At 38.7% G+C, this 21,738-nt stretch overlaps 1 protein-coding gene and 3 non-coding genes across 4 annotated transcripts in view; 3 read left to right on the plus strand and 1 right to left on the minus strand.

Moving 5' to 3' along the window:
• LOC139713642 (serine/threonine-protein phosphatase PP1-beta catalytic subunit) overlaps nt 1-5,970 on the plus strand; it is a 30,444-nt gene extending 24,474 nt beyond the window's left edge. The window contains exon 8 of the mRNA XM_071625350.1: nt 1,151-5,970. Within this exon, the coding sequence (XP_071481451.1) occupies nt 1,151-1,243 (93 nt within the window). The 3' untranslated portion in view covers nt 1,244-5,970. The remainder of the gene's footprint in view (nt 1-1,150) is intronic.
• Nucleotides 5,971-13,286: 7,316 nt separating this feature from the next.
• On the minus strand, nt 13,287-13,372 carry Trnas-gcu (transfer RNA serine (anticodon GCU)). The gene has a single exon. It is a non-coding gene; the product is annotated as a tRNA-Ser (tRNA).
• Nucleotides 13,373-15,631: 2,259 nt separating this feature from the next.
• Trnas-gcu (transfer RNA serine (anticodon GCU)) lies at nt 15,632-15,713 on the plus strand. Its single transcript has one exon. It is a non-coding gene; the product is annotated as a tRNA-Ser (tRNA).
• Nucleotides 15,714-20,476: 4,763 nt separating this feature from the next.
• On the plus strand, nt 20,477-20,558 carry Trnas-gcu (transfer RNA serine (anticodon GCU)). Its single transcript has one exon. It is a non-coding gene; the product is annotated as a tRNA-Ser (tRNA).
• Nucleotides 20,559-21,738: the final 1,180 nt, after the last annotated feature.

Consider the following 21,738-nt stretch of genomic DNA (forward strand, 5'->3'; position numbering starts at 1 on the left):
ATTGGCAACTTGTGGGTTTTGAGCTGGACGTTCGGATATTGACTCATAAGAAAGTCAAAATTCAAGGGCGTAGGTCATCTACCCGTGACCAAAAAATTTCCTTTTTATCAATTTCTTTATATGGGAAGTCCAACCGGATGCAATTTTGTAATAACAATAGAGATAAATTTGGACAAATTCCTTTGTGTTCAGCAGAGTAAACAATCTTCATGGTCATGGATCATTTCACCAGTGAACTTTCTCACCACTGTAATGATGGACCATACTATGTAGTAATTGTGTGATAAGGCAGAGGCATCCCATTCAATAGTGCCACAGTTTAAGTGCTCAAGTTTGATTTGTACTTCCACAAATACATTTACAAAAATAACACTACCAGATCTTTCCATGTATCTCATGCGTTATGTGTGTCTGATGAGATAAACAGCTATTCAAACCATTCAAGACTTTGCATGTGTTGAATCAGCTATTTCCTTCCGTTGTCCATGTGTGCATGCAATTGTGTGTTACTTCCTTGATGATGTGGATCTGTCCGTGCCAGCTTCTCTCTCTCTCTCTCTCTCTCTCTCTCTCTCTCTCTCTTTGTTTCTCTGTCCTTCCATCCATCCATCTATCTATCTATCTATCTATCTATCTATCTATCTATTCATCTATCTATTCATCTATTTACCTGGTATCTATCTCTTTGTGCTTGACAAAATTTAAGATTTAGTGTGATGTCTCAAACATATCACTGATCTTTGTCATGTGCTTATCAAGCTTTCATGTCAAGTCATTTTGCTCATATTTTGTTTGCTTTTAGAAACCCAGATATCTGGCATGAACAAATTGATTACTGTAAAACACGATATATTCGTGGCATGAAAATTTCGCAAATTGGAGCCGATGGCCTTTCTCGCAGCATGAAATTTTCGTGACTTGCCACTGGTATCCAATGCATATTGTGCAAGCAAGAACTTTCGCGTGCATTTTAATTTCGCAAATCTTGACGCTCACTAAATTTGCGAAATTAAAATGCACGAGAACATTCCTCGTTTTACAGTATATTCTTCCGGTTATGCCCTTACATACCAGAATTTATATCATAAGTTGTAGTCTAGTATTTTCTCTGTAATCTTTATATCTCCATATTTCAAAATTTGTCCTGCAGATATTGAAACCATCAGAGAAGAAAGCAAAATACCAGTATGCAGGAATCAACTCCGGCAGACCTGTGACCCCTCCCAAAGGCAAGAAGAAGTAGGCAGGACTGTGACTGTGGAACCTTATGGGGCGTTGGAGCCACACAGTCAACAGAAAGTCCATGTTTTTATCTGTCTATAACACAGCAATGCAGGAAGCCTAAGTCGGGCAAGGCAGTATTGGAAGCTTAAGAGTGTGTAAGTTTTAGGGGAGAACATTTGCCAATACTGAGGAGAGTTTTGTTTTTGTGTTTTACATTTTTTTTTTAAATTATTGTTTTTTTTTATGCATCAAACTGTAACGGAAATGGCTGTCATAATGGCTATCCGCCAGTTTCCTGGTTTGTTCCAAATAATCATACAACTGTGTCCGGCAAGTGTAGGCAGGGTATCCTTCATTCATTGTACTCTTGCCATGGTTATTTGGCGTGGTACTTTGGTGATAGTGGTATGAAAATGTTGCAAGTGGCATCAATTGAAGATTAAAATTGGGATTTGCAGGTTAACTCTCCTGTGAATCAGCAGAAGAGCGGACCTGGATGCACGTCTCTAACATTATGGGGTCAGGATCGGCGGTTGATCATGTGCTGTTGTATGTTTTGATTGAGATGGTAGAGTAACTGTTGAGCATTGGAATTTTTTGTTCAGAAGGTACACATTTTGAAGTTTGAGTCACAATTTAGAGTTTAAAAATCTAATTTGTGGGCCTTCAAAGGGAATAAATGTAATAAAGGCATCAGTCTAAAAAATTGTGCAGTTGATACAAGGACTTGTTAGGTCCACTGTGACATTGCAGATCCAATTGTAAAGAAGCAGGGGCCTGACTGTATTTAGGGTTTATGGTAGATGAGCTTCATAATGAGAATGCATGAACACAATATTACTTACCTGGTATGTAAAGACATGTAAATAGACAAAGCATAATGAGTATATAAGAAGAATACCTATAGTTCTACTTTCTTTTTCTTTCTTTCTTTTTTTTTGACCGAAGATGTAATCAGGAGGTATTAGATATTTATTACGACTGTAGATTGTAATTTATGAATTTTCTTCCCTTTTTGTTTGTTATTGCTTTGTTTCTTCTGTTAATGTGTTTCCCCCCAATGTAATGGTAGCTGCATGTCTGTACAGGTATTTGATAGAAAGATGATGTATTTTCCTTTCATCCTCTCACTTTGTATCTGTGATTGAAATATCAAGCCTGTGTTGCGTACAGTACCGTACATCATGTCATGCATACTGTCACAGCTTCTTCATGAATAACAGTCTGGTACTGATTTGAATTGTGGCTCATGTGAATGTGTGGCCTTTGAGTGGAACTGCCCTTTTTTGTTTGTTTCTTGTTGTCTTTAAGGGCGTGTAATGATCTGGAAGGGATCTGATTTTAAGGATTTTTATACAGTTCCCTCTTCAGATGTGTAAACCTAAAAGAAAACTAAAATAAGAAGTAGGTCATCTGTGTTAAATATGGTAGTGTGCCGAGGTATTCATAGGTTTTAAGCATTTATTCTTCTATCATTGATACTGTTTTAACATAGGTAATTTGCATCACAATAATAGTGTACAATAAAGATTAACATACTGTCAGCAGCTATTGTCGACATCTTAGTATCTAATGAGAAATGTCATAAATGATAAATGATGTGCCTTGTATATGTGTTGATGTTACATCTTGGCAGAATATTCAATAATCATATTCTTTCCCTAATGACTCCATGTTTATATTCACGGGGAAGTGTCAAAAACTCTAGCACAAGCGAAATGCTTCACAGTATGTAAAAGCTTGCTGTGCTCCTTGCTCGCGAGTTGCCTGACATCTTGTCCACTCAGTTTTTGTCTTTCTTGGTTTATTTTCTTCTCTTTTTTCTTTCAATTCTCTATCTCTCTCTATCTGTTGCACTGGTGTTCATATCTCGAATGTATCTGTTAACCTTTCTGATAACGCACACTCCTCTGGAGTGTGCTGTCATGACACGGATCAACAAAAGAACTAGGGTTGCCAGTCTTGTGCATCCTGATATCTGTATATTACTAGTGTCATCACTCCCTGAGAGAGTAGGCACACCTTCAACGCAAGTTATTCTGACAAGCTTATTGCCTCGTTAAATTTTGTGTAATGCCTATGCAATGTGCAAGGCAGTGTGTTTTCAGGTTCTTTGTGTATCTGTCAGTAATCAGTTCTTGTTACCAACATAACTGGGGAAGAGCTTTGAAATGAAACTTGGTATATCAAGACCTAGAATGAAACTGGGTTCATGTGTGCCCTACCATTAAACAAAGAACTGCTAAGGTGTCAGGTCATTGGGTCAAAGGTCAAAGATATGTCTTGCAAGGTTTATCGCTGTATTTGATGTTTCAACGACTGACATAACTAGTGCTCGGTGAAGTTCTGTCATAATTGGTTTAGGTTGAAAATTAACCTGTTCAACTTTTGGATTTATTTACATACCGTTTATGCATCGTTGCTGTCAACAGTCAAGATGAATTTCTATAATTTGACCAAATGTTATGCAACTACAATATTAGATAACATCTGTTGACAATATGACTTTATAGATGCTTCAGTAGCATGAATTTTGAGTAGATCTAGTGAGGGTCGAAGTAAAGGATGAATTCTGTACTGCTTTCAATCTTACTGGTTTGATGCAAGACTGCAAGACTAGTATCAAATAAATGTATGGCCTCATGATACTCATGTAGAAACCTTATGCATAAAATGTAAATTGAATGTATGGAACATACCAATATGCAGTGCCTTTCGTTGCTTGTATGGTAAAAAGAAGTGCTCAAGGGAGTATTCACACATCCGTGGTAGTAATTTTGACAGCTAGGTCACACCAGTGATCCTGTGAGTCATTTTCCAAGTCTAACTGTTTGTTGCCTCCAGTCAATATTTCTGCATTTTGGATCCTCTGGAAATGACAAGCTTGGCATGCGGGAATTTCTCTAGAGTTGTATAGATAATCACTTGTTTTTCATCTGGCTTAAAGTGGATATTGTTGCTTGCTGTGTTTTTAGAATCATTTTGTGGACATTAGTGGGACATTTTGATACTTTTGTAGAATCTCAAGACATTAATAGAGTTCCTTGTTTGCTTGTCTTATTTTCTCTGGTGGGATTAAAGAGAGGCATTACAGTTGCTTTGTAAAGCATGTACAGTATACTCTCCACTAAATCAGATAGGGTCCCTTAGAGCACTTCTCAACCAATGAGATAGTGTACACTATTTGTCAGTGGGCATGAGCCAATGCTCAGAAGTCAGGCACAAGAAGGCGTCTTTTGCACACTCACAAACTCTTACTGTAGCCCGTCACACTTTTTATCAAGACTTTTGAATCATTTTTCACTGATAACCTTTCAGATTTTCAAAGGGGACGATGTACATCTAACAGGCAAATGTGAAAGCTTGGCAGAAGCCAGAGGGGTAGAGGTTACTTGTGTTTGAGAGTTTAGTGCTGACATTCACATATATGGTTGGTTTGAGACTGTGTATAACAAATGTTATGTTCAGGAAGAGAAATGACAGCAAAACATAATATGTAATCTGTAGTTTCAACCACAAAATTCAGCAACATGGCACTAATGAGTGGGTTGAATAACTGATTGTGTCCTCTTGTGGCTGTGTGCGATAGATTTAGATGTAGATAAGTTTTATGCAAAGCAGTTGTACATGTTTACTAACATCAGATACTCTTTGGAATGGCATAGAATAAAATTCATGAAATGGATATTTGGACCAGACATGTAAATGCTTCATTTTCAACTGCACAAGGCACCACACAAATGTTTCAAGAGGTTTTAGAGACAACTTATATTGAAAGTGGTAACCATGTTTTGAATGATGATTTTAAGCTGTTAGGTATATTGCCAGTATGCTTGCAGACTTGGATGTATAGAGGATAAACATATTTGAGTTGTAATTGGGAGGTATTTATGTAGACTTTTTAAGTTTGAGACTTTCTTTGCTATTTTCCATCTATAGTACACTGGACCATCAGATCCTTTTACTCATATCGATATCATTTTTGGTGTTTTCCCCCTTGTATTTTCATTATAAGTTGAGGATTGCAGTGAGATTGTTTTTCAATTGAGTATCTCAGTGTGAAACCATACCAGTATCAAGTGTTGCAACTTTAAGATATTTCTTTTCAAGTAAACTAACACCTTACTATGCATTATGTGTGGCATTTTGTCGAACTCTCTAGACTTTCCATCTCACCCCAACCCGTGGCAAGGCATTGTGTTTAATATGTCCCGTACATTGAGATTGTGGTGATAGAATGCCGCAAAGTGCACTTTACATTTGCAATCTGCTATTGAAAATAGTGATTAAAAATGTGAGATGCTTTTATCTGAAATCAGAAGAGCTAATGTGGATCATTCACTGATGTGAGATGGTCGAGTTCAATTATGCTACAGAGCAGTCATTTATAATTTCAAAGAATACATGCTGATAGTCTGCTGGAATTTCTCAGATAAAAGATGTACCAATGCTTTTAGGTCTATTTATCTGATCTACTGCTCTAATTTCTTCAATTCTCTTCTCTGTTGGAGAGCTTAAAAGTCCAGTCAGTTTTGATGCAACACTTCACTCATTATTGGTGCTCAGATATTTTCTGAAGGGAATAATGAACAGATGCCTCTCCCCATTATATGAAGACTTTTTGTATTTCTTATATTTAGTTATCTCGGTGTAATGAGATTGGTTTGTGGGGACACTATAGCTACTCAAAAAGGGCAAAGAGTCACTGCATCATAACTTAGGTTTGTTCTGTATACATAATAAAAGAGGAAGTTTTAATCATACTGCTTACCAATGTACCCACTGTCTCTTGATTATCGTGGTCCTTTGTTATCATTATCGTTAATTACGTAGTCGACCTTGCTGTGATTTTGTCTCTGTGGAGACAGACTGAAGTGGAGGCTATAGCTAATACAGTATTTACCTTACATCCACCTTCAGTCAGATCATTGCCAGCTCAGCCATAGCTACACCATGACAACATCAGACAGCAGGTACATCCATGTAGATTGCTTGAACCATACATCATGACCATACATTTTATAGTCTACAGATGATGTCAAGGGATGTATGTGCATGTTTACATGTGTGTATGTCTGCAGAGTGATGGGGGGGGGGGGGAGAGACGGAAAGGATAGCCTATCAACTTGCCTGCCTTTTAGTTAACATATCCAGTTGACCGCCTCCTCCATGTAAAGGAGACTATGGAATCATGAGGTCTTTTTCCCCGTGTCAATCATTACTTGCGCATCTTCATGTAGATGTACATATCTATTATTAGAGGTCCAAAATTGATATATTCATGATGGATCTTAAAAGAAGACTACTGACTTTTTTTAATACTTCTTAACTTTATCATGGCAGACCAATTGTTGGAAAGAAAAGATTTTAAAACCCTAGAAAAGCCTGCCATTATACACGTACTTTGAAAAAATCCATAGCGAGCCGCTAGTTGAAAGAAAAAAATGCATTCATGGCAGCCTTCCTCCGCCTTTAGCAAGACAACCAGCCCTTATTTGCTGAAGAAACCTTACCTGAAGTACTACATACATAGGCCTACATACATCCACACACACACACACACACACACACACACACACACAGACACACACACACAGACACACACACACACACATACACACACACGATCATATTTCAAATTTTTATATGAATTCAAAATCAAATTGTTTGACTATTTCTGTTACTTCTCAACATGAATCACTTCCAAATTAATCTATTTTGTTAAAATTAGGGGTAAATTTTGGGATAAAACGTGCAGTCATATACCCCAAAACGCCGCTCGCGTTGACAGCCGTGATTCACACGGCGTCTAGTTGAGCTACACTGAGGTTGGGATAGATGATAAAGGAATGGTATATACCAGTGTACCAGGGTTCGACACTAACGGTGGCCCGGGGCCACCAAAAACGCACGTCGGTCCACCAAAATTTCAGAAATGAATAATTTGGTGGCCACCAAAAAAGGTCGGATGTTTGCCTTTGGGCCACCAAAAAAAAAGTTAGTGTGGAGCCCTGTATATACGCATCAGTATCGCAAAATGTATGTAAAGAATTCTGTAAAGAAAAATGCACACGTTCCTCATCACTTTTTTATCACTTTCCTTCTGGAAGTGGAAGGTTTAGACCTGCAGTCTCCATAGCTGATGTGACGAACTATCGGTACGGTTTTTATAGGTCCGTTTTTGTAGGACTTTCTGCGGGTTTGTTCGCCGCCTTGTAGCCAAAGCAAATCGCTTTTCAGTCTTTTTTTTTCCGAACGCAGCATGCTCGAAGACTTGGTGGTCTTCACAAACTATATTATACACGTAACTTTCAATAATTTTGAATTGTCTCGGTCAAGTTCAATAGAACTTTCGCTCTCATTGTCCTGGTCGATGGTACGGAGTGAGCAGCTGCACTGCATGGCACCACTACACTGGTCTCCTTCTTAGCCGAAAGCTGGCCGGTGTCTGGGCATCAATTCAATTCAATTTTTTTTTTTCAATTCAGATGTTATTCTCATATCATTTTGATCAAGAAACTTAACAGTACGGTTGTAGACAATCCTTTCCAAAATTTTCGAAAAACAAGGAAGCACTGAAATTTGGTCTATAATTTGACAATTCACATTTATTTTGTCACCATTTTTAAACACAGGGGTTACACGAGCAATTTTCAATTTATCTGGAAAGACTCCTGATGATAAAGATAAATTGAATATATGACATAACGGTTTGCTCATTTCTTTTATTGTATGTTTGATTATACGAGGACTGAAATCATCACTTCCAGAGGCTGTATTATTCCGAAAAGAGTTGACAATGCTACATATCTCTGCTTCAAATGTTGCATGAAAATAAATGGTATTCAAACAAGGGTTCACTAGATAACTCATAAAGTTAGAATTATTTTGTGGTATCAACTTATCAAGATTTGGACCAACCTGAGTAAAATATGAATTAAAAGCATTTGCAATTTTGTGAGAGTCAGTAGTTAGTTCACCATAACATTTCATTTGCATATCAGTAACACATTTACCACCTCTATTCAAGAGTGTATTTATGAGATTCCAAGTTGCTTTAATATTACTTCTCAGGCGCTCGCTCCTCCTGTTGTCATCAAACGTGTCTTTCTTTCATGGTTTTTGACCATGAAATTTCTTCTTTGGTTTTGTCATTTTTTCCAACTTTTCAGAGGAGTTTCACAAATGACATCTGTAGTAGACCAACAGCTGTCCGGTGTCAGTGGCAGATTCACGAAAAGGGTATTTAAAGAGCAAATTGGCCAGCTCCAGGAAGTACATCCGTTTCGTAGGAGCCTGTTTTAATGCTGAAAGAGATATCCGACAAGGATGTCCTTTGCCATCACTAATTATTAGTTATTTGGGCTCCTGAATAAAAATATTACTGTATGTCCAATTTATTTAGGCCTACCAGGAAAAAGAAAAACATTCGGCCAGTGGAACTGGCAGATTATAGTATGACTTTCAACTTAAATCGTTACAGTAGGATGATGAAACTTTATTTTTTCAGATTAAAAAAAAAATCGTTTGCTGAAATTTCAAAAGATTTGCATTTTTTTTTTGGTGATGTAGCAGGCCCGAAGACTGATAAAGATAAAACATTTATGATGTGGCTGGGTGAACAGTGTAAATGCTAGAAGTTTTCACCTGATATTTCACCTGAAGTGGTCGAATAAACCAGCAAGATATTTAGGAAATTATATTTATCTCAATAATGATACAGCTTTGGATTTAGAATGGGGAAAAATATCCACATTGAAAAAAAAAAATCTTTACAGTTGACAAAAAGGAGCCTGTAAATATTATTTTGGATGAGTTATTGCTCTAATAACTTTAGCTTTTAGGCAAATTACTCATATTATAATAGTGGTAGACTCAATGCCGCCTAGGTTTTTGAAGGTTTGGGGGGGGGGGAAATACAGAGAAGTATCTTAGAGGATTTCAGTAAAGGTGCTGGAATAAACATGTTGAATAAACAAAAACAACTGTTCAGTTTTCGATAAATGGTTGGGAAATAATATGGAAAATGACGTGTTCTTATTAATTGATATCATTTATCAGGGTGCATTTACGTTGTTGTTGTTGTTGAATTCTAATTATAGCAATATCATTATGAATGTTGATAAAAAACAAAATCCTAAACTTAAAAAAAGAAGAAGAAATAAAGCATGGGAGCATAGCTACAAAACCACAGTCCTTAAATCGGATTGTTTAGCGCAACAACCTTCTGTTGTTTGATATAAGCATTAGCTATTTTATGGGTTACAGCTCGTTATTCCGAAGGTTCGTTATTCCGAAAGCTCTTTATTCCTAAAATTCGTTATTCCGAAGGTTCATTGTTCCGAATTTCATTTTCGGATCAACCATTCTTCGGAATAACGAACCTTCGGAATAAAGACACAAATTTTCGGATTAACGAACCCTATTTCATTTTCGGATTAACGAACCTGTAGGTGTAGGGAATTTGCGTGTTTCGGATTAACGACCCTTCGGAATAACGAACCTTCGGAATAGCGAACCTTCGGAATAACGAACAGCACCCATTTTATGTAGATTGGTATGACAGCGGCATAGGCCTACTTTATTTAGGAGACCTAGTCGGAACAAATGGTTTCCGGTCCATGTAATACATCGGTCGGAGAGTAATTAAAAAAGAAGAAAATGCAAACACGGCATTATTTTTTTCCGTCAATTTTAATTGCATTTGCACACGTCCATATAGTCTTCTGAAGCTTGATTTTAAGATATTTATGAGTGTTTGCTAACCTCAAATGTATGTTAACTTCTATTGATTCCTTTTGGTCTGTGCATAACCAATCACTAAATACTTCACACTCATGACAAAATATGCATTCACATTTTTAAATATCTCTGTTCATAATCCCAGCTGCGGCTCCACTATCCCGTGAATCTGTTAGACCTGCCAACATTTCGGCACAGGAGCTATGGAGACTAAACCTTCGACTTTCAGAAGGTAAGTGATACGAAGAGAAATGAGGTATGTATTTTTCTTTACCTTTTTAAAATTCTTGACATACATCTTCCCATACTGATACGCACCATTCCCATATCCCAACCTCAGTGCAGCCCAACCACTCGCCGTGGGAACCACGACTCTCAACACGAGAGACAGTATCAGACAATAATTTACAGAAATTTACCTCTGATTTCGCAAAATAGATCAATTTGGAAATGAGTCATGTAGAGAATTAATATAAATAGTCAAACAATTTGATTTCATTATAAAACCTTGAATTATGATGACTATTGTTATCTATACAGTACTTAAAGGTTCTACAATAAACAAGAGCTGAATGTCTTGCCAAAGCCGGAGTTGGGATGCCGTTCATTATGCATTTTCTTTTCTTTTCTGGTCCGCTGCTCACTATTATCATTTTTCACAGATTTATTACGAGCTTATCTTGGATTTTTTAAAATCTGTTTTTTTTCCCCGGCAATTGGTCTTCCATAATAAAGATAAGAATGATAAAACTATTAGAACATGTCAGTAAACAGTTTTCTTCTAGGGTGCAATATGGATTCATATCAATTTGACCACTAATATAGGTTTTCCAATTCATTCAATTTCACAAATTTTTACTTAAATTTCGTCGCGGAATGTCGGGTATAGACAAATCTTACTTTCAAATTCGTCTTTCGTCCTTCATTTTCAAATAAAGTCCATTCAATTTAGTCATTTGGCATACATCTTCGTCATTTACAGTTCAAATTCGTCAGTCTCACTCGCAGCACTCAAAAAAGCAGGATCGATTTCGTCTTTTGTCAATCCTAATTTTTCGTTAAATTTTCATTCATATTCGTCTCATATCTCTATCCGGTGTGATTTCCCAGTCATTCATGTATTTTTTCTGTAACCGTTCACATCTTACATTCAGGAGTTAACATACATAGGCGCCGGAAGTGGGGGGGCAGGGGGGGCGGCCGCCCCCCCAATCCAAAAAGTGGGGGGGCAAAACGCATTTTTGCCCCCCCAAAAAGCCCCCCCCCCCAAAAAAAAAAAAAATAATAATAATAATAAAAATAATAAAACAAAGAAAATAAAATGAATATGTATATATATGAATAAAAGGGAAAAATATGGCTACAAACGGCAGCTTTTGGATTGTAAACATGTCAAAATTTTCAGGCTCGCTCGCTTCGCTCGCTCGCAGCAGTTGAGCCCGGTGCGCCTCCCCCTTAATTTCTAAAGCGAAAAACATAGCTACGACGGCAGTTGTTGGACTCTAGAATGTCAAAATTTTCAAGCTCGCTCGCTTCGCTCGCTCGCATTGAATCTTTATGCCATTCTCCTAATGTTGCTGACAGTAATTGCCAGTAGTTGCGCCCGATGCCCCCACCCCTTAATTTCCAAAGCGAAAGATAAATATTAGCTATAAATAAACGGGAGTTTGGGGACTGTAAAATGTCAAAATTTTCAAGCTCGCTCGCTTCGCTCGCTCGCATTGAATCGTTATGCCACTCTCCTAATGTTGCTGCCAGTAATTGCCAGCAGTTGCGCCCGATGCCCCCCCCCCCTTAATTTCCAAAGCGAAAGGTATAGTTACAAACGGGAGTTTTGGGACTGTAACATGTCAAAATTTTTCAAGCTCGCTCGCTTCGCTCGCTCGCATTGAATCGTTATGCCACTCTCCTAACGTTGCTGCCAGTAATTGCCAGCAGTTGCGCCCGATGCCCCCCCTTAATTTCCAAAGCGAAAGATATAGCTACAAGCGGGAGTTTTTTAACTGTAACATGTCAAAATTTTCAAGCTCGCTCACTTTGCTCGCTCGCATTGAATCGTTATGCCATTCTCCTAATGTTGCTGCCAGTAATTGCCAGCAGTTGCGCCCGATGCGTCGCCCCATTAATTTCCAAAGTGAAAGATATAGCTGCAAACCCCAGTTTTGGGACTGTAGAATGTCAAAATTTTCAAGCTTGCTCGCTTCGCTCGCTCGCATTCAATCGTTATGCCGTTCTCCTTATGTTGCTGCCAATAATTGCCAGCAGTTGCGCCCGATGCGCCCCCATTTATTTCCAAAGCGAAATATATAGCTATACAATTAAAACTCCAGTTTTGGAACTGTAGAATATCAAAATTTTCAAGCTCGCTCGCTTCGCTCGCTCGCATTTTTATTGTTATGCCATTCACCTTATGTTGCTGACAGTATATAATTTGTCGATCGTTTCACACCGTCATTTCATAATCCATGTAAGGAAAACTTACAATGTTCCTCAATGACTGCGTTGTTGAATGTATATCACATTCCGTAATGTATTGTAGTCCCATTATTGCTCACGCACACACGCACAAGCATACAGACCGTCAAAATTACTTTGTGGTTCCCCCCATGTTTCGACCCACCGTACGCCACTTTCTCTCTCTCTCTCTCTCTCTCTCTCTCTCTATATATATATATATATATAATAGATGTGTGTGCGTGTGTGTGTGTGTGTGTGTGTGTGTATGTGTATATTGAGTAACATATGTATGGTCTAATCTTGAGCCCCCTCCAATGTTTGCCCCCCCAATCCAAAACTGCTTCCGGCGCGCCTGTTAACATACACACAAGTGTCCCCCCCCCCCCCACCCACACACATAACCACAGATAAGACACACACTCAAGCAATCCGAGTACACACTGATACAAACAGACGTACCGTCTCGCATACGAAAACACTGACACTAATTTGAATGAAAAATTCATGAAATTGTGTGAACAAAAACGAATTTGATCTTCACATTCTGCGATCCGTCAGCGGGAGGGAAGAATTTGAATGACAATTGACGATTTTGAATGCTACGTCTTCGAAAATGTTTGACGAAAAACGAATTACAATGACAATTGACGAAATTGAAGTTAGGATTTGCGTTCCACGTGCTTCTCGGGACGAAATTGAATAATAAATCTTTGAATTGAAGGACAAAAGTGCAAAAATGGATGGGAAAACCTATAGATAAGTAAAACATTGATAATAACTGTTTTAAACCATGTCAATCTTTTGCAGAATTAATCGTTGAGACGATAAGGAATCAAATGTTAAGTCATGTAAAGTAAAAAGTTCGACGAGGATGCATGGGATTCGAACCCACGCGTGCAGAGCACAATGGATTAGCAATCCATCGCCTTAACCACTCGGCCACCTCGTCACTATACGAAGGCTTTACCTGTGGTTGGCAAATGGCCCTTTTGGTTAAATTGCAATATTGCGATACTACAGGTGAGCCCTATAATGATACTCAAAATACACATTGCTGACACCCCCTTTCTCTCTGTCTCTCTTTGACCATTCATTTGTCAGGATGAGCCACCATATAGTGTTGGATGCAGCCAAGTATACATCATTGTAATCTGAATAGCAGGGCTGCCAACTCTCACGCATTGAGCGTGAGACTCACGCAATTCAACCAATTTTGACTGTCTCACTCTGATAAACGAAATCTCACGCTAAACCCCCTAAATGGACTGTACATGACTACAAAAATAAATATATCTCTAAATTCTCTGATATTCCGAATATCGATATGCCCAAGCCCAAAATGTCGAGATTTTCCAGCGCGGGTGTAAAGCTTAACCAATAATAATCGTTTTCGGTTCGCGCGCAAAGACGAGCTATTGGATTACGATTGGCTTCTACCTATACCACGTGAGCGTAGCGTGTACTTTTGGCAAATTACAGTACATATTGTATGGCTATGACGTGTGCATTACATCGCTTTACATACACTGACTGTGTACGTAGTACGTACGTACGTACGTACGGCCGCACAGCAGGCCGCCAGGTGCTAGCCAGCGAGGTCGCTCCGCTCCCTCGTAGTGTCTCACGCCAAACTCTCACTCAAGGTTGGCAGCCCTGGAATAGGATATGGCGCAATCTAAAAGGTCCCTGTAATCCCAATGTATGTTGACCTCAATTGATTCCTGTTTGTGCATGACCAAATCACTAGTGCTTCATGAAAAAAAAAAATATGCGTCATACAGTCTGCACCCTGTTAAGCCCCATAGAATATCTTTAAGAAAATACGCCAGACCATCCTTGTTCATATTCCAGCTGTGACTCCACCCTCCATAACACTTGACCTGAACAGTAACACGGTTATGTGCCTTCCACCATTCATTGCTACATCAAAAATTTCGTTAGAAACATTTGCATATGCTGTTGTAAATGCAGGTATAGTAGCAATGAATGGTAAGGCATGTTACTGTGTCTATTGATAGGCTCAAGTATTACAGGGGGATGATATCGCAGCTAAGAATATGAAGAAAGGTGATCTGGATGATTTTTTTTTTCAGAGATGGGCTTAACACTCTGGTGCAGAAAAAATTCAGAAAAATGTTCGGAAATAATGATGCGTATTCTTATTCAAAGGAGACTTGTGGCTGATTTTCAGACTACTGGTTAATCCTACATTGGGTACAGAGTTTCAGAATTTGGAGTGACTGGGATGAGGAATAAGAATGTTTTAAAAATTCATTAAAAATCACAATAAACGAAGATGATGACATGGCAGCTTCACATTAGGAATAGATAGATAGATAGATAGATAGATAGATAGATAGATAGATAGAAAGATAGAGATAGATAGAGATATTGGTTCATTTCATCAAAAGGAAGGTACACACCAGCAGCCCAGAGGCTGAATTGCGTGTCCTTGATGTAAATGTATAAACGAAACAATGCAAAGGAATGCATGATTGGATCCTCAAGGAAGCAGAACAAAAATAGAAAGCATGCATAAAATTATACACAGGTGAAGTTGTTAGGCAAGCCATGGTATAATGGAATTACAATGCTATATCCAGGAAGTGTGAGCCTCCTATGTTATCTTTTTTGTTCAGTGTAGACAAATTTGTTTTTGTTTTTTCAGTGTATCTGTTTATCTGCTCAATTAAGGACCACAATAAATTTCATAAATCTTTACGTGACACTATCGATATAATGTTTTATTATATATATATGTACATATATATATATATATATATATATGTATATATATATACATATATATGAGGTGAAATCATCTGGAATTCCTCTTTAAGTATTCAGTAAAATGGTTATGTAGGCCTATATAGATCAAAAGGAATCAACAGAGGTCAACATACATTTATTTTGGATTACAGGGACCTTTTAGATTGCGCCATATCCTATTCAGATTACATGATGTGTACTCGGCTGTATCCAAATGGTGGCTTTGAGTGCATCGAGACAAGTGAGTATATAAAAACTGTAGTCAAAGAGAGAAGGGGAGAGAGAGTGTGTGAGAGAAAGAGAGAGAGAGAGAGGGGGGGGGGGATCGATGTTTATTTTGAGTATCATATAGGGCCCACCTGTAATATCGCAATACATATATCGCAATAACCAAGTAAAGATAAACTTTGCCAACCACAGCTAGAGACCTCGTCACAGTGACGAGGTGGCCGAGTGGTTAAGGCGATGGATTGCTAATCCATTGTGCTCTGCACGCGTGGGTTCGAATCCCATCCTCGTCGAACTTTTACTTGAATGACCTAAAATTCGAGTCCCTTTATTGTCACAACGGTATACCGTTATTCTGCAAAGATTGGCATTAACCAACTTTATTGATAGTCCAAACGATATATACACCCATCTTGCACCCTAAATGAAGACTTATGTATACTGACAGGTCTTAATATTTTTTCTTTCAGTCTTATAATATATTAAATGGAAGAGCAATTGTAAGAAAGAAAAAACTTTACAATCTGAGAAAAGCTTGTATAATAAATCTTTGGAAAATGATAATAGCAAACAGTGGGGGGGGGGGGGGGGGGGGGAGAAAGAAAAGAAAATGCGCATTTTCGTCATTACGGCATCCCGACTCCGTCTTTGGTAAGACAACCATGCAACTCTAGACTTGTTTACTGAAGAAACCTCAAGTACTATAGATAATATCACATTCAAGGTCTTAATTCAAAATCAAATTGACTATTTCTGTTACTTTTCAACAAGACTCATTTCCAAATTGATCTATTTTTCGAAATCAGAGGTAAATTTTTCTACGAAATTGTCATACTGTCTCTCGCGTTGAGTTGTGGTTCGCACGGCGAGTATACATTGTAGTTGGGTTATGAATACACTGAGGCTTGGATAGGCGTATAGAATCTGATGATAATCCAGTGGATGGTACGCATCATCATCGCAAAATGTGAAGAATCAAGAAAGTAAAGAAAATGCATATATCTCATTACATTCTTCCTTTCACTTCCTTCTGAAAGTCGAATGTCTAAGTTCGCAGTCTCCATAATATCTCCTGTGCTGAAATTTTGTCGGTACGGCGCCGGGTTTTTCGAAGTTTGTATAATAGCAAAGGCGAATTGCTTGGCGGTCTGTTTGTTTGTTTGTTTGTGTTTTTTTTTTCGCACGAGGTTTCGTAGCTAAATATCATGTAATGATATCATTTCCCTGTCTTTCCGTTGATTAGGAATAGCAAAAGAAGAAGAAGAAGAGAGAATCCCTTGCCAGTCCCCGCAAATGATATACAATATTGTAAAATACTACTTGGCATTTTTGACGGTGAATTGCCTACTCTTATGCATGCGTAAGAGTCATTGCCGGGTACACACGAATGTGCCTGCATGATGTCGTCTGCTACTCGTCCTATATTATGAGCGCATTACGCGCATGGGCGAGGGCAATATGAAAAGGGCTGCCGTCACGTCATGATTGGGCACATTAGCAAGTCGCGCCAAAAGGGCGCATTAAAAAAAGAATTATGGACTATCATTACTGTATGCTAAATTCTTTTCTTATTATCATTTGCACAGGTACGTGTATTAGGATTAGAAGAACATGTATATAAAAAGAGAATATCAGAACAGGTTTGCATTTAAAAATACTAGGTTCATCCAGACACCATTTTATACACCATGGGCACTTCGGATTGCATTTGCACAGGTCCAGTCATCTGAAGCTTAGAGATTGAACTCGTTCACAAAAGATGTATATCAGCGAAACAATACCAAGTAGACTGCAGACTGAACTTGCTTTAAATTTGATTTTAAGGTAGGACGTTTGTTGCTGATATCATATCAGGGTCCGAAATACGACTATATATACCCCCATTCCTAAAATATATATTTTCTTCCCATCAGTCACTCGAGTCGGAAGCACAGTTATTTGCTCCCGGCCTCCCGGCCACCCACCGAAATGTAATAATCGGACCGCAGTCTGTTGATTACGACTCGTGTTGGTCGACTATGAGGTCAATGTGAGACATGTCACGCGTGATCCTCATCGAACGATCTTGCTTAGTTCATCGCATCATCACCCAACACGTATGACACTGACCTGATAGTAGACCAACACCAGTCGAATTAATCAGACCGATACACTTCCGTTGGTGGCCGGAAGCAGCAAACTTTGTTTCTGACAATTTAAGTGACTGATGAGACAAAATTTATATGGAACGCGGGGTATTATCCTACACAGATAAAGTTTATAGTCGTTTGTATCCCAATGGTGGCTATGAGTGTTTAGTGAGTGGTATTGATGATGATTGTGTAGTGGTAGCAACACCTACTCACTAATTAATCAAGGTCGAATACACTATAGGAAATGAAGACATCGAGCACTCCGAGCGTACATTGTAGATTGGATGGTTTATTAGAGGCTCTGCACCAAGTTGTGGGAGCCAGTCACTGATGTGACAACGGTGAAATTGTGATACACTCTGCATTTTTACACAAAGAGCAGTCGGTATTTATACATGTACAGGAGGTGACTCACCTCTCTGGTATCAGACAGTGAAACAAACAAGTGGTCAGTGCTGTCAAGCGGTTACCTTGGAATTGTTTTGAAGAGAACCAGCGGGGAGGATAAATGACCCACAGAGAGAGGAGGAGAGAGAGTGAGAGTGCATATTGTGTGGAAGACAGAGATCAGAGGTCGGAGCGGAGAGAAGGAGATTGTGGAGGAGAAAGAAGCAGAGAAAAGTTGAGCTGCTACAGTAGCTCCCCCCTAGTGAGCTTCTCGAAAGGTGAAAGAGAGAGATGGGAACGATAGAAAATGTAAAAGTATGCAGCGAGGCTAGAGCACACATGGAAATTATAAAATGTACAGAATGGTTTGAAAAATGTACATAATGATTAACATTCGTTATGTTAAATTTCGTGAACCGTTGTAAGGCATGAAACGCGCTATGTAATCGTATACATGACAATGCCAAAGTGAACGTGGTTCGAGAAATGCGAACGGAACAAATGCCAATTATGCTGAACGTTTCAAAGCAATGAACTTATCGAATTGTATGCGTCATGTACAATTAAAATGCATGGGATTTGGTAAACGTATGAACAATTGGAATTTGCACACAATAATTCTGTCAATTTACATGTTTTCGTTTCAAGATGACGATACAAAAATAATCACTGGCAGTTTGACGCGTGTCGTTGCAGGCAGTGTTTATAAACCGTGTTATCGCATATCGAAAGGCAACATAGAAATTTAGAGAATAAAAGCATGCTCATCCGATCATACGTGTAGTACAATTGAAATGTGCAAAGTGATGCTGACTTGACAGACATGATACAAAATGTAAATCATGATACAAACGGTGAAATGAGTGTCCAATACGAATGTCCTGAATATGACTGAGTCTTTTTATCGCTTGCGATTATATCGTGCTCGGGTAAAGTCCGGCTATCGCGGTTGACGAAGACTAACTGTAGTCAGTAGGACGTAAATGGCGTGGTTGAAATGTCGTGTCAGTCATGATTGCTGCGTTGTTGTTCGTAATACGGGGTCACCAATTTAGTGAGTGGTATTGATGATGATTGTGTAGTGGTAGCAACACCTACTCACTAATTAATCAAGGTCGAATACACTATAGGAAATGAAGACATCGAGCACTCCGAGCGTACATTGTAGATTGGATGGTTTATTAGAGGCTCTGCACCAAGTTGTGGGAGCCAGTCACTGATGTGACAACGGTGAAATTGTGATACACTCTGCATTTTTACACAAAGAGCAGTCGGTATTTATACATGTACAGGAGGTGACTCACCTCTCTGGTATCAGACAGTGAAACAAACAAGTGGTCAGTGCTGTCAAGCGGTTACCTTGGAATTGTTTTGAAGAGAACCAGCGGGGAGGATAAATGACCCACAGAGAGAGGAGGAGAGAGAGTGAGAGTGCATATTGTGTGGAAGACAGAGATCAGAGGTCGGAGCGGAGAGAAGGAGATTGTGGAGGAGAAAGAAGCAGAGAAAAGTTGAGCTGCTACAAGTGCATCGAGACATGGACCTACTACACATATGGACCATGAACGGAGGTCTTTCTTTGATCCAATGTTCACCACCGCCACCTGATTATGTGTATCTTAATGAGTACATTCAGACGTTTGGACAATGACGATTGTGTAATCGTGCATCATCACTGACAAAAGAACCCAGTCTCCCTCGTTTCCGGTCCTATTTGGCTGAGGTGCCTTTCAGACTCGACTCAGCCTTTGAATAAACACCAATGTTGGGGAGCACCAAACCTGAAACAAGAACAAATTTTGCGTCACAAAATTGGTAATTACTGAAGCGGCCACTTGCAGCCATGCATATATTATCCCTGAATGGCAAGACAAGCATGTCGTCTGGCAGCTGTCACTGCCCATGTTTACTCTGAAACAATGTGCGACAAATGGGGAAAAATAGATTACAAATCACAGTCAATCTGCTTTTGCTTTTTCTTGTAAAGTACTTGCATTTCGCAAATGAAATTGCTTTAGCGATGATTTCGCAATATACACTACAACTGCACATGCATTTTTCTTGATTTAATAGAGTTATTATCTTCTGCGCGAGTAGTTTTTAGATTTTTGAGAAATCTAAAAACTACTTGCGCAGAAGATAATAACTCTCTTAAATCAAGAAAAATGCATGTGCAGTTGTAGTGTATATTGCGAAATCATCGCTAAAACAATTTCATCAAAGCGCCGTCTTGTTTTTATTTAGGCTGGCTGCCGATGGACAACACTGGATCAAAGCAGGAAAGCATGTTAAAATGTTGTTGTGACACTTTTGACAGAAACAGGTGCACGAACTAATTAACGAGCGATGAATGTCTATGTGTGGTATTTATAGGTCCATGATCGAGACAAGTCCAAAGAGAGAGAGAGAGAGAGAGAGAGAGAGAGAGGGGGGGGGACGTTTATTTTGAGTATACTAGTAATCATAAGAGCCCACCTGACATTGTAAATATCACAATAAAGAGACACTTTGACAACGACAACCGTAGCCTTCGTGGTGACGAGGTGGCCGAGTGGTTAAGGCGATGGACTGCTAATCCATTGTGCTCTGCACGCGTGGGTTCGAATCCCATCCTCGTCGAACTTTTACTTGCGTGACCTAAAATTCGAGTCCCTTTATTGTCACAACGGTAGATTTAGCAAAGATCAGCAGAAATTTAAAGCAGTTGTTATCGAATACTCAGTATCAAAAGCAGGCCTTCTTTCTACTCTAGTTTCTGTTTCGTCATTTTTGTAAAAATATTTTGTCGATCCTCCCATCAACCCTTTTTATACAATATTATCCCTTGCTTTCCAAAAACAGGTAAAACCCGTTGAAACAAGCTGTATCTGGTAGTTCTGGCACAGAGAGAGAGAGAGAAAGAGAGAGCGAGAGAGAGAAACACATACATTATATACATTCAGAAACTGATATCCTGCCAAATTAAATCGATGCAATATGAAAAAGTATGATTTTGTATTCTCGTCAACATGTCATTCAGTTTACAGTTTACACTGAAACTCCACTCCATGTTTGAGTTGATATTACCGTATTAGGCTGCGTTCACATAGAAGTATTCGGTATTCGGTATTCGCTATTCGCTATTCGCTATTCAGGCACCGAGTACACCATCACCCGCACCGTCAACTCACCATCCCATGCAGTGAGGATTTCTTCCTCCTACATCCCAGCAAATCTTATTAACAATTTCTAAACTGCATCAAAATGTCAGTCTACATGCTTATTTTTGCTAAAGGACAAGTCCAGACAAATAGTGTGATTATTTCATAAACGAGAGAAAATCGAACAAGCTCGATACCCACTTTGCTATACTTTTCGCAGCTATTCGGTACTTTCGAATAGTGCCCTCCTATGTGAACCGGTGTGAGGAAATCCTATCGTTCGATTCAAGCTATTCGCGTGCCCTCGAAAAACGAGCCCGAATACCCGAATAGTATACTTCTATGTGAACGCAGCCTAACATTGACTAAATATAAATACTGAACATAATACTCCAAAACCAAACAAATAAATAGATAATATTTATTATAGCAATGACACTGTTTATCAAATCTTGAACACGTCACTGTGACAAGACACAGAACTAGAACTTTTGTGTAAAGACAGTGATTTACTTTTTTTTTGTTTTTCCTTGATATTTATTGATTTCATTCAAATCATTCATAAATCAACCCATTCTGGGTGTAACATGAACAAAAAACGGTACAAATGCGATTCAAAACACAAAAAAATATATTTGTAAATCTATACTGCAAATAAT

Source organism: Diadema antillarum, unplaced genomic scaffold (genome assembly GCF_040938485.1).
Source record: "Diadema antillarum isolate AM-2024a unplaced genomic scaffold, OU_Dant_1.0 seq00002022_RagTag, whole genome shotgun sequence".
NCBI classification, from domain to species: Eukaryota; Metazoa; Echinodermata; class Echinoidea; order Diadematoida; family Diadematidae; genus Diadema; species Diadema antillarum.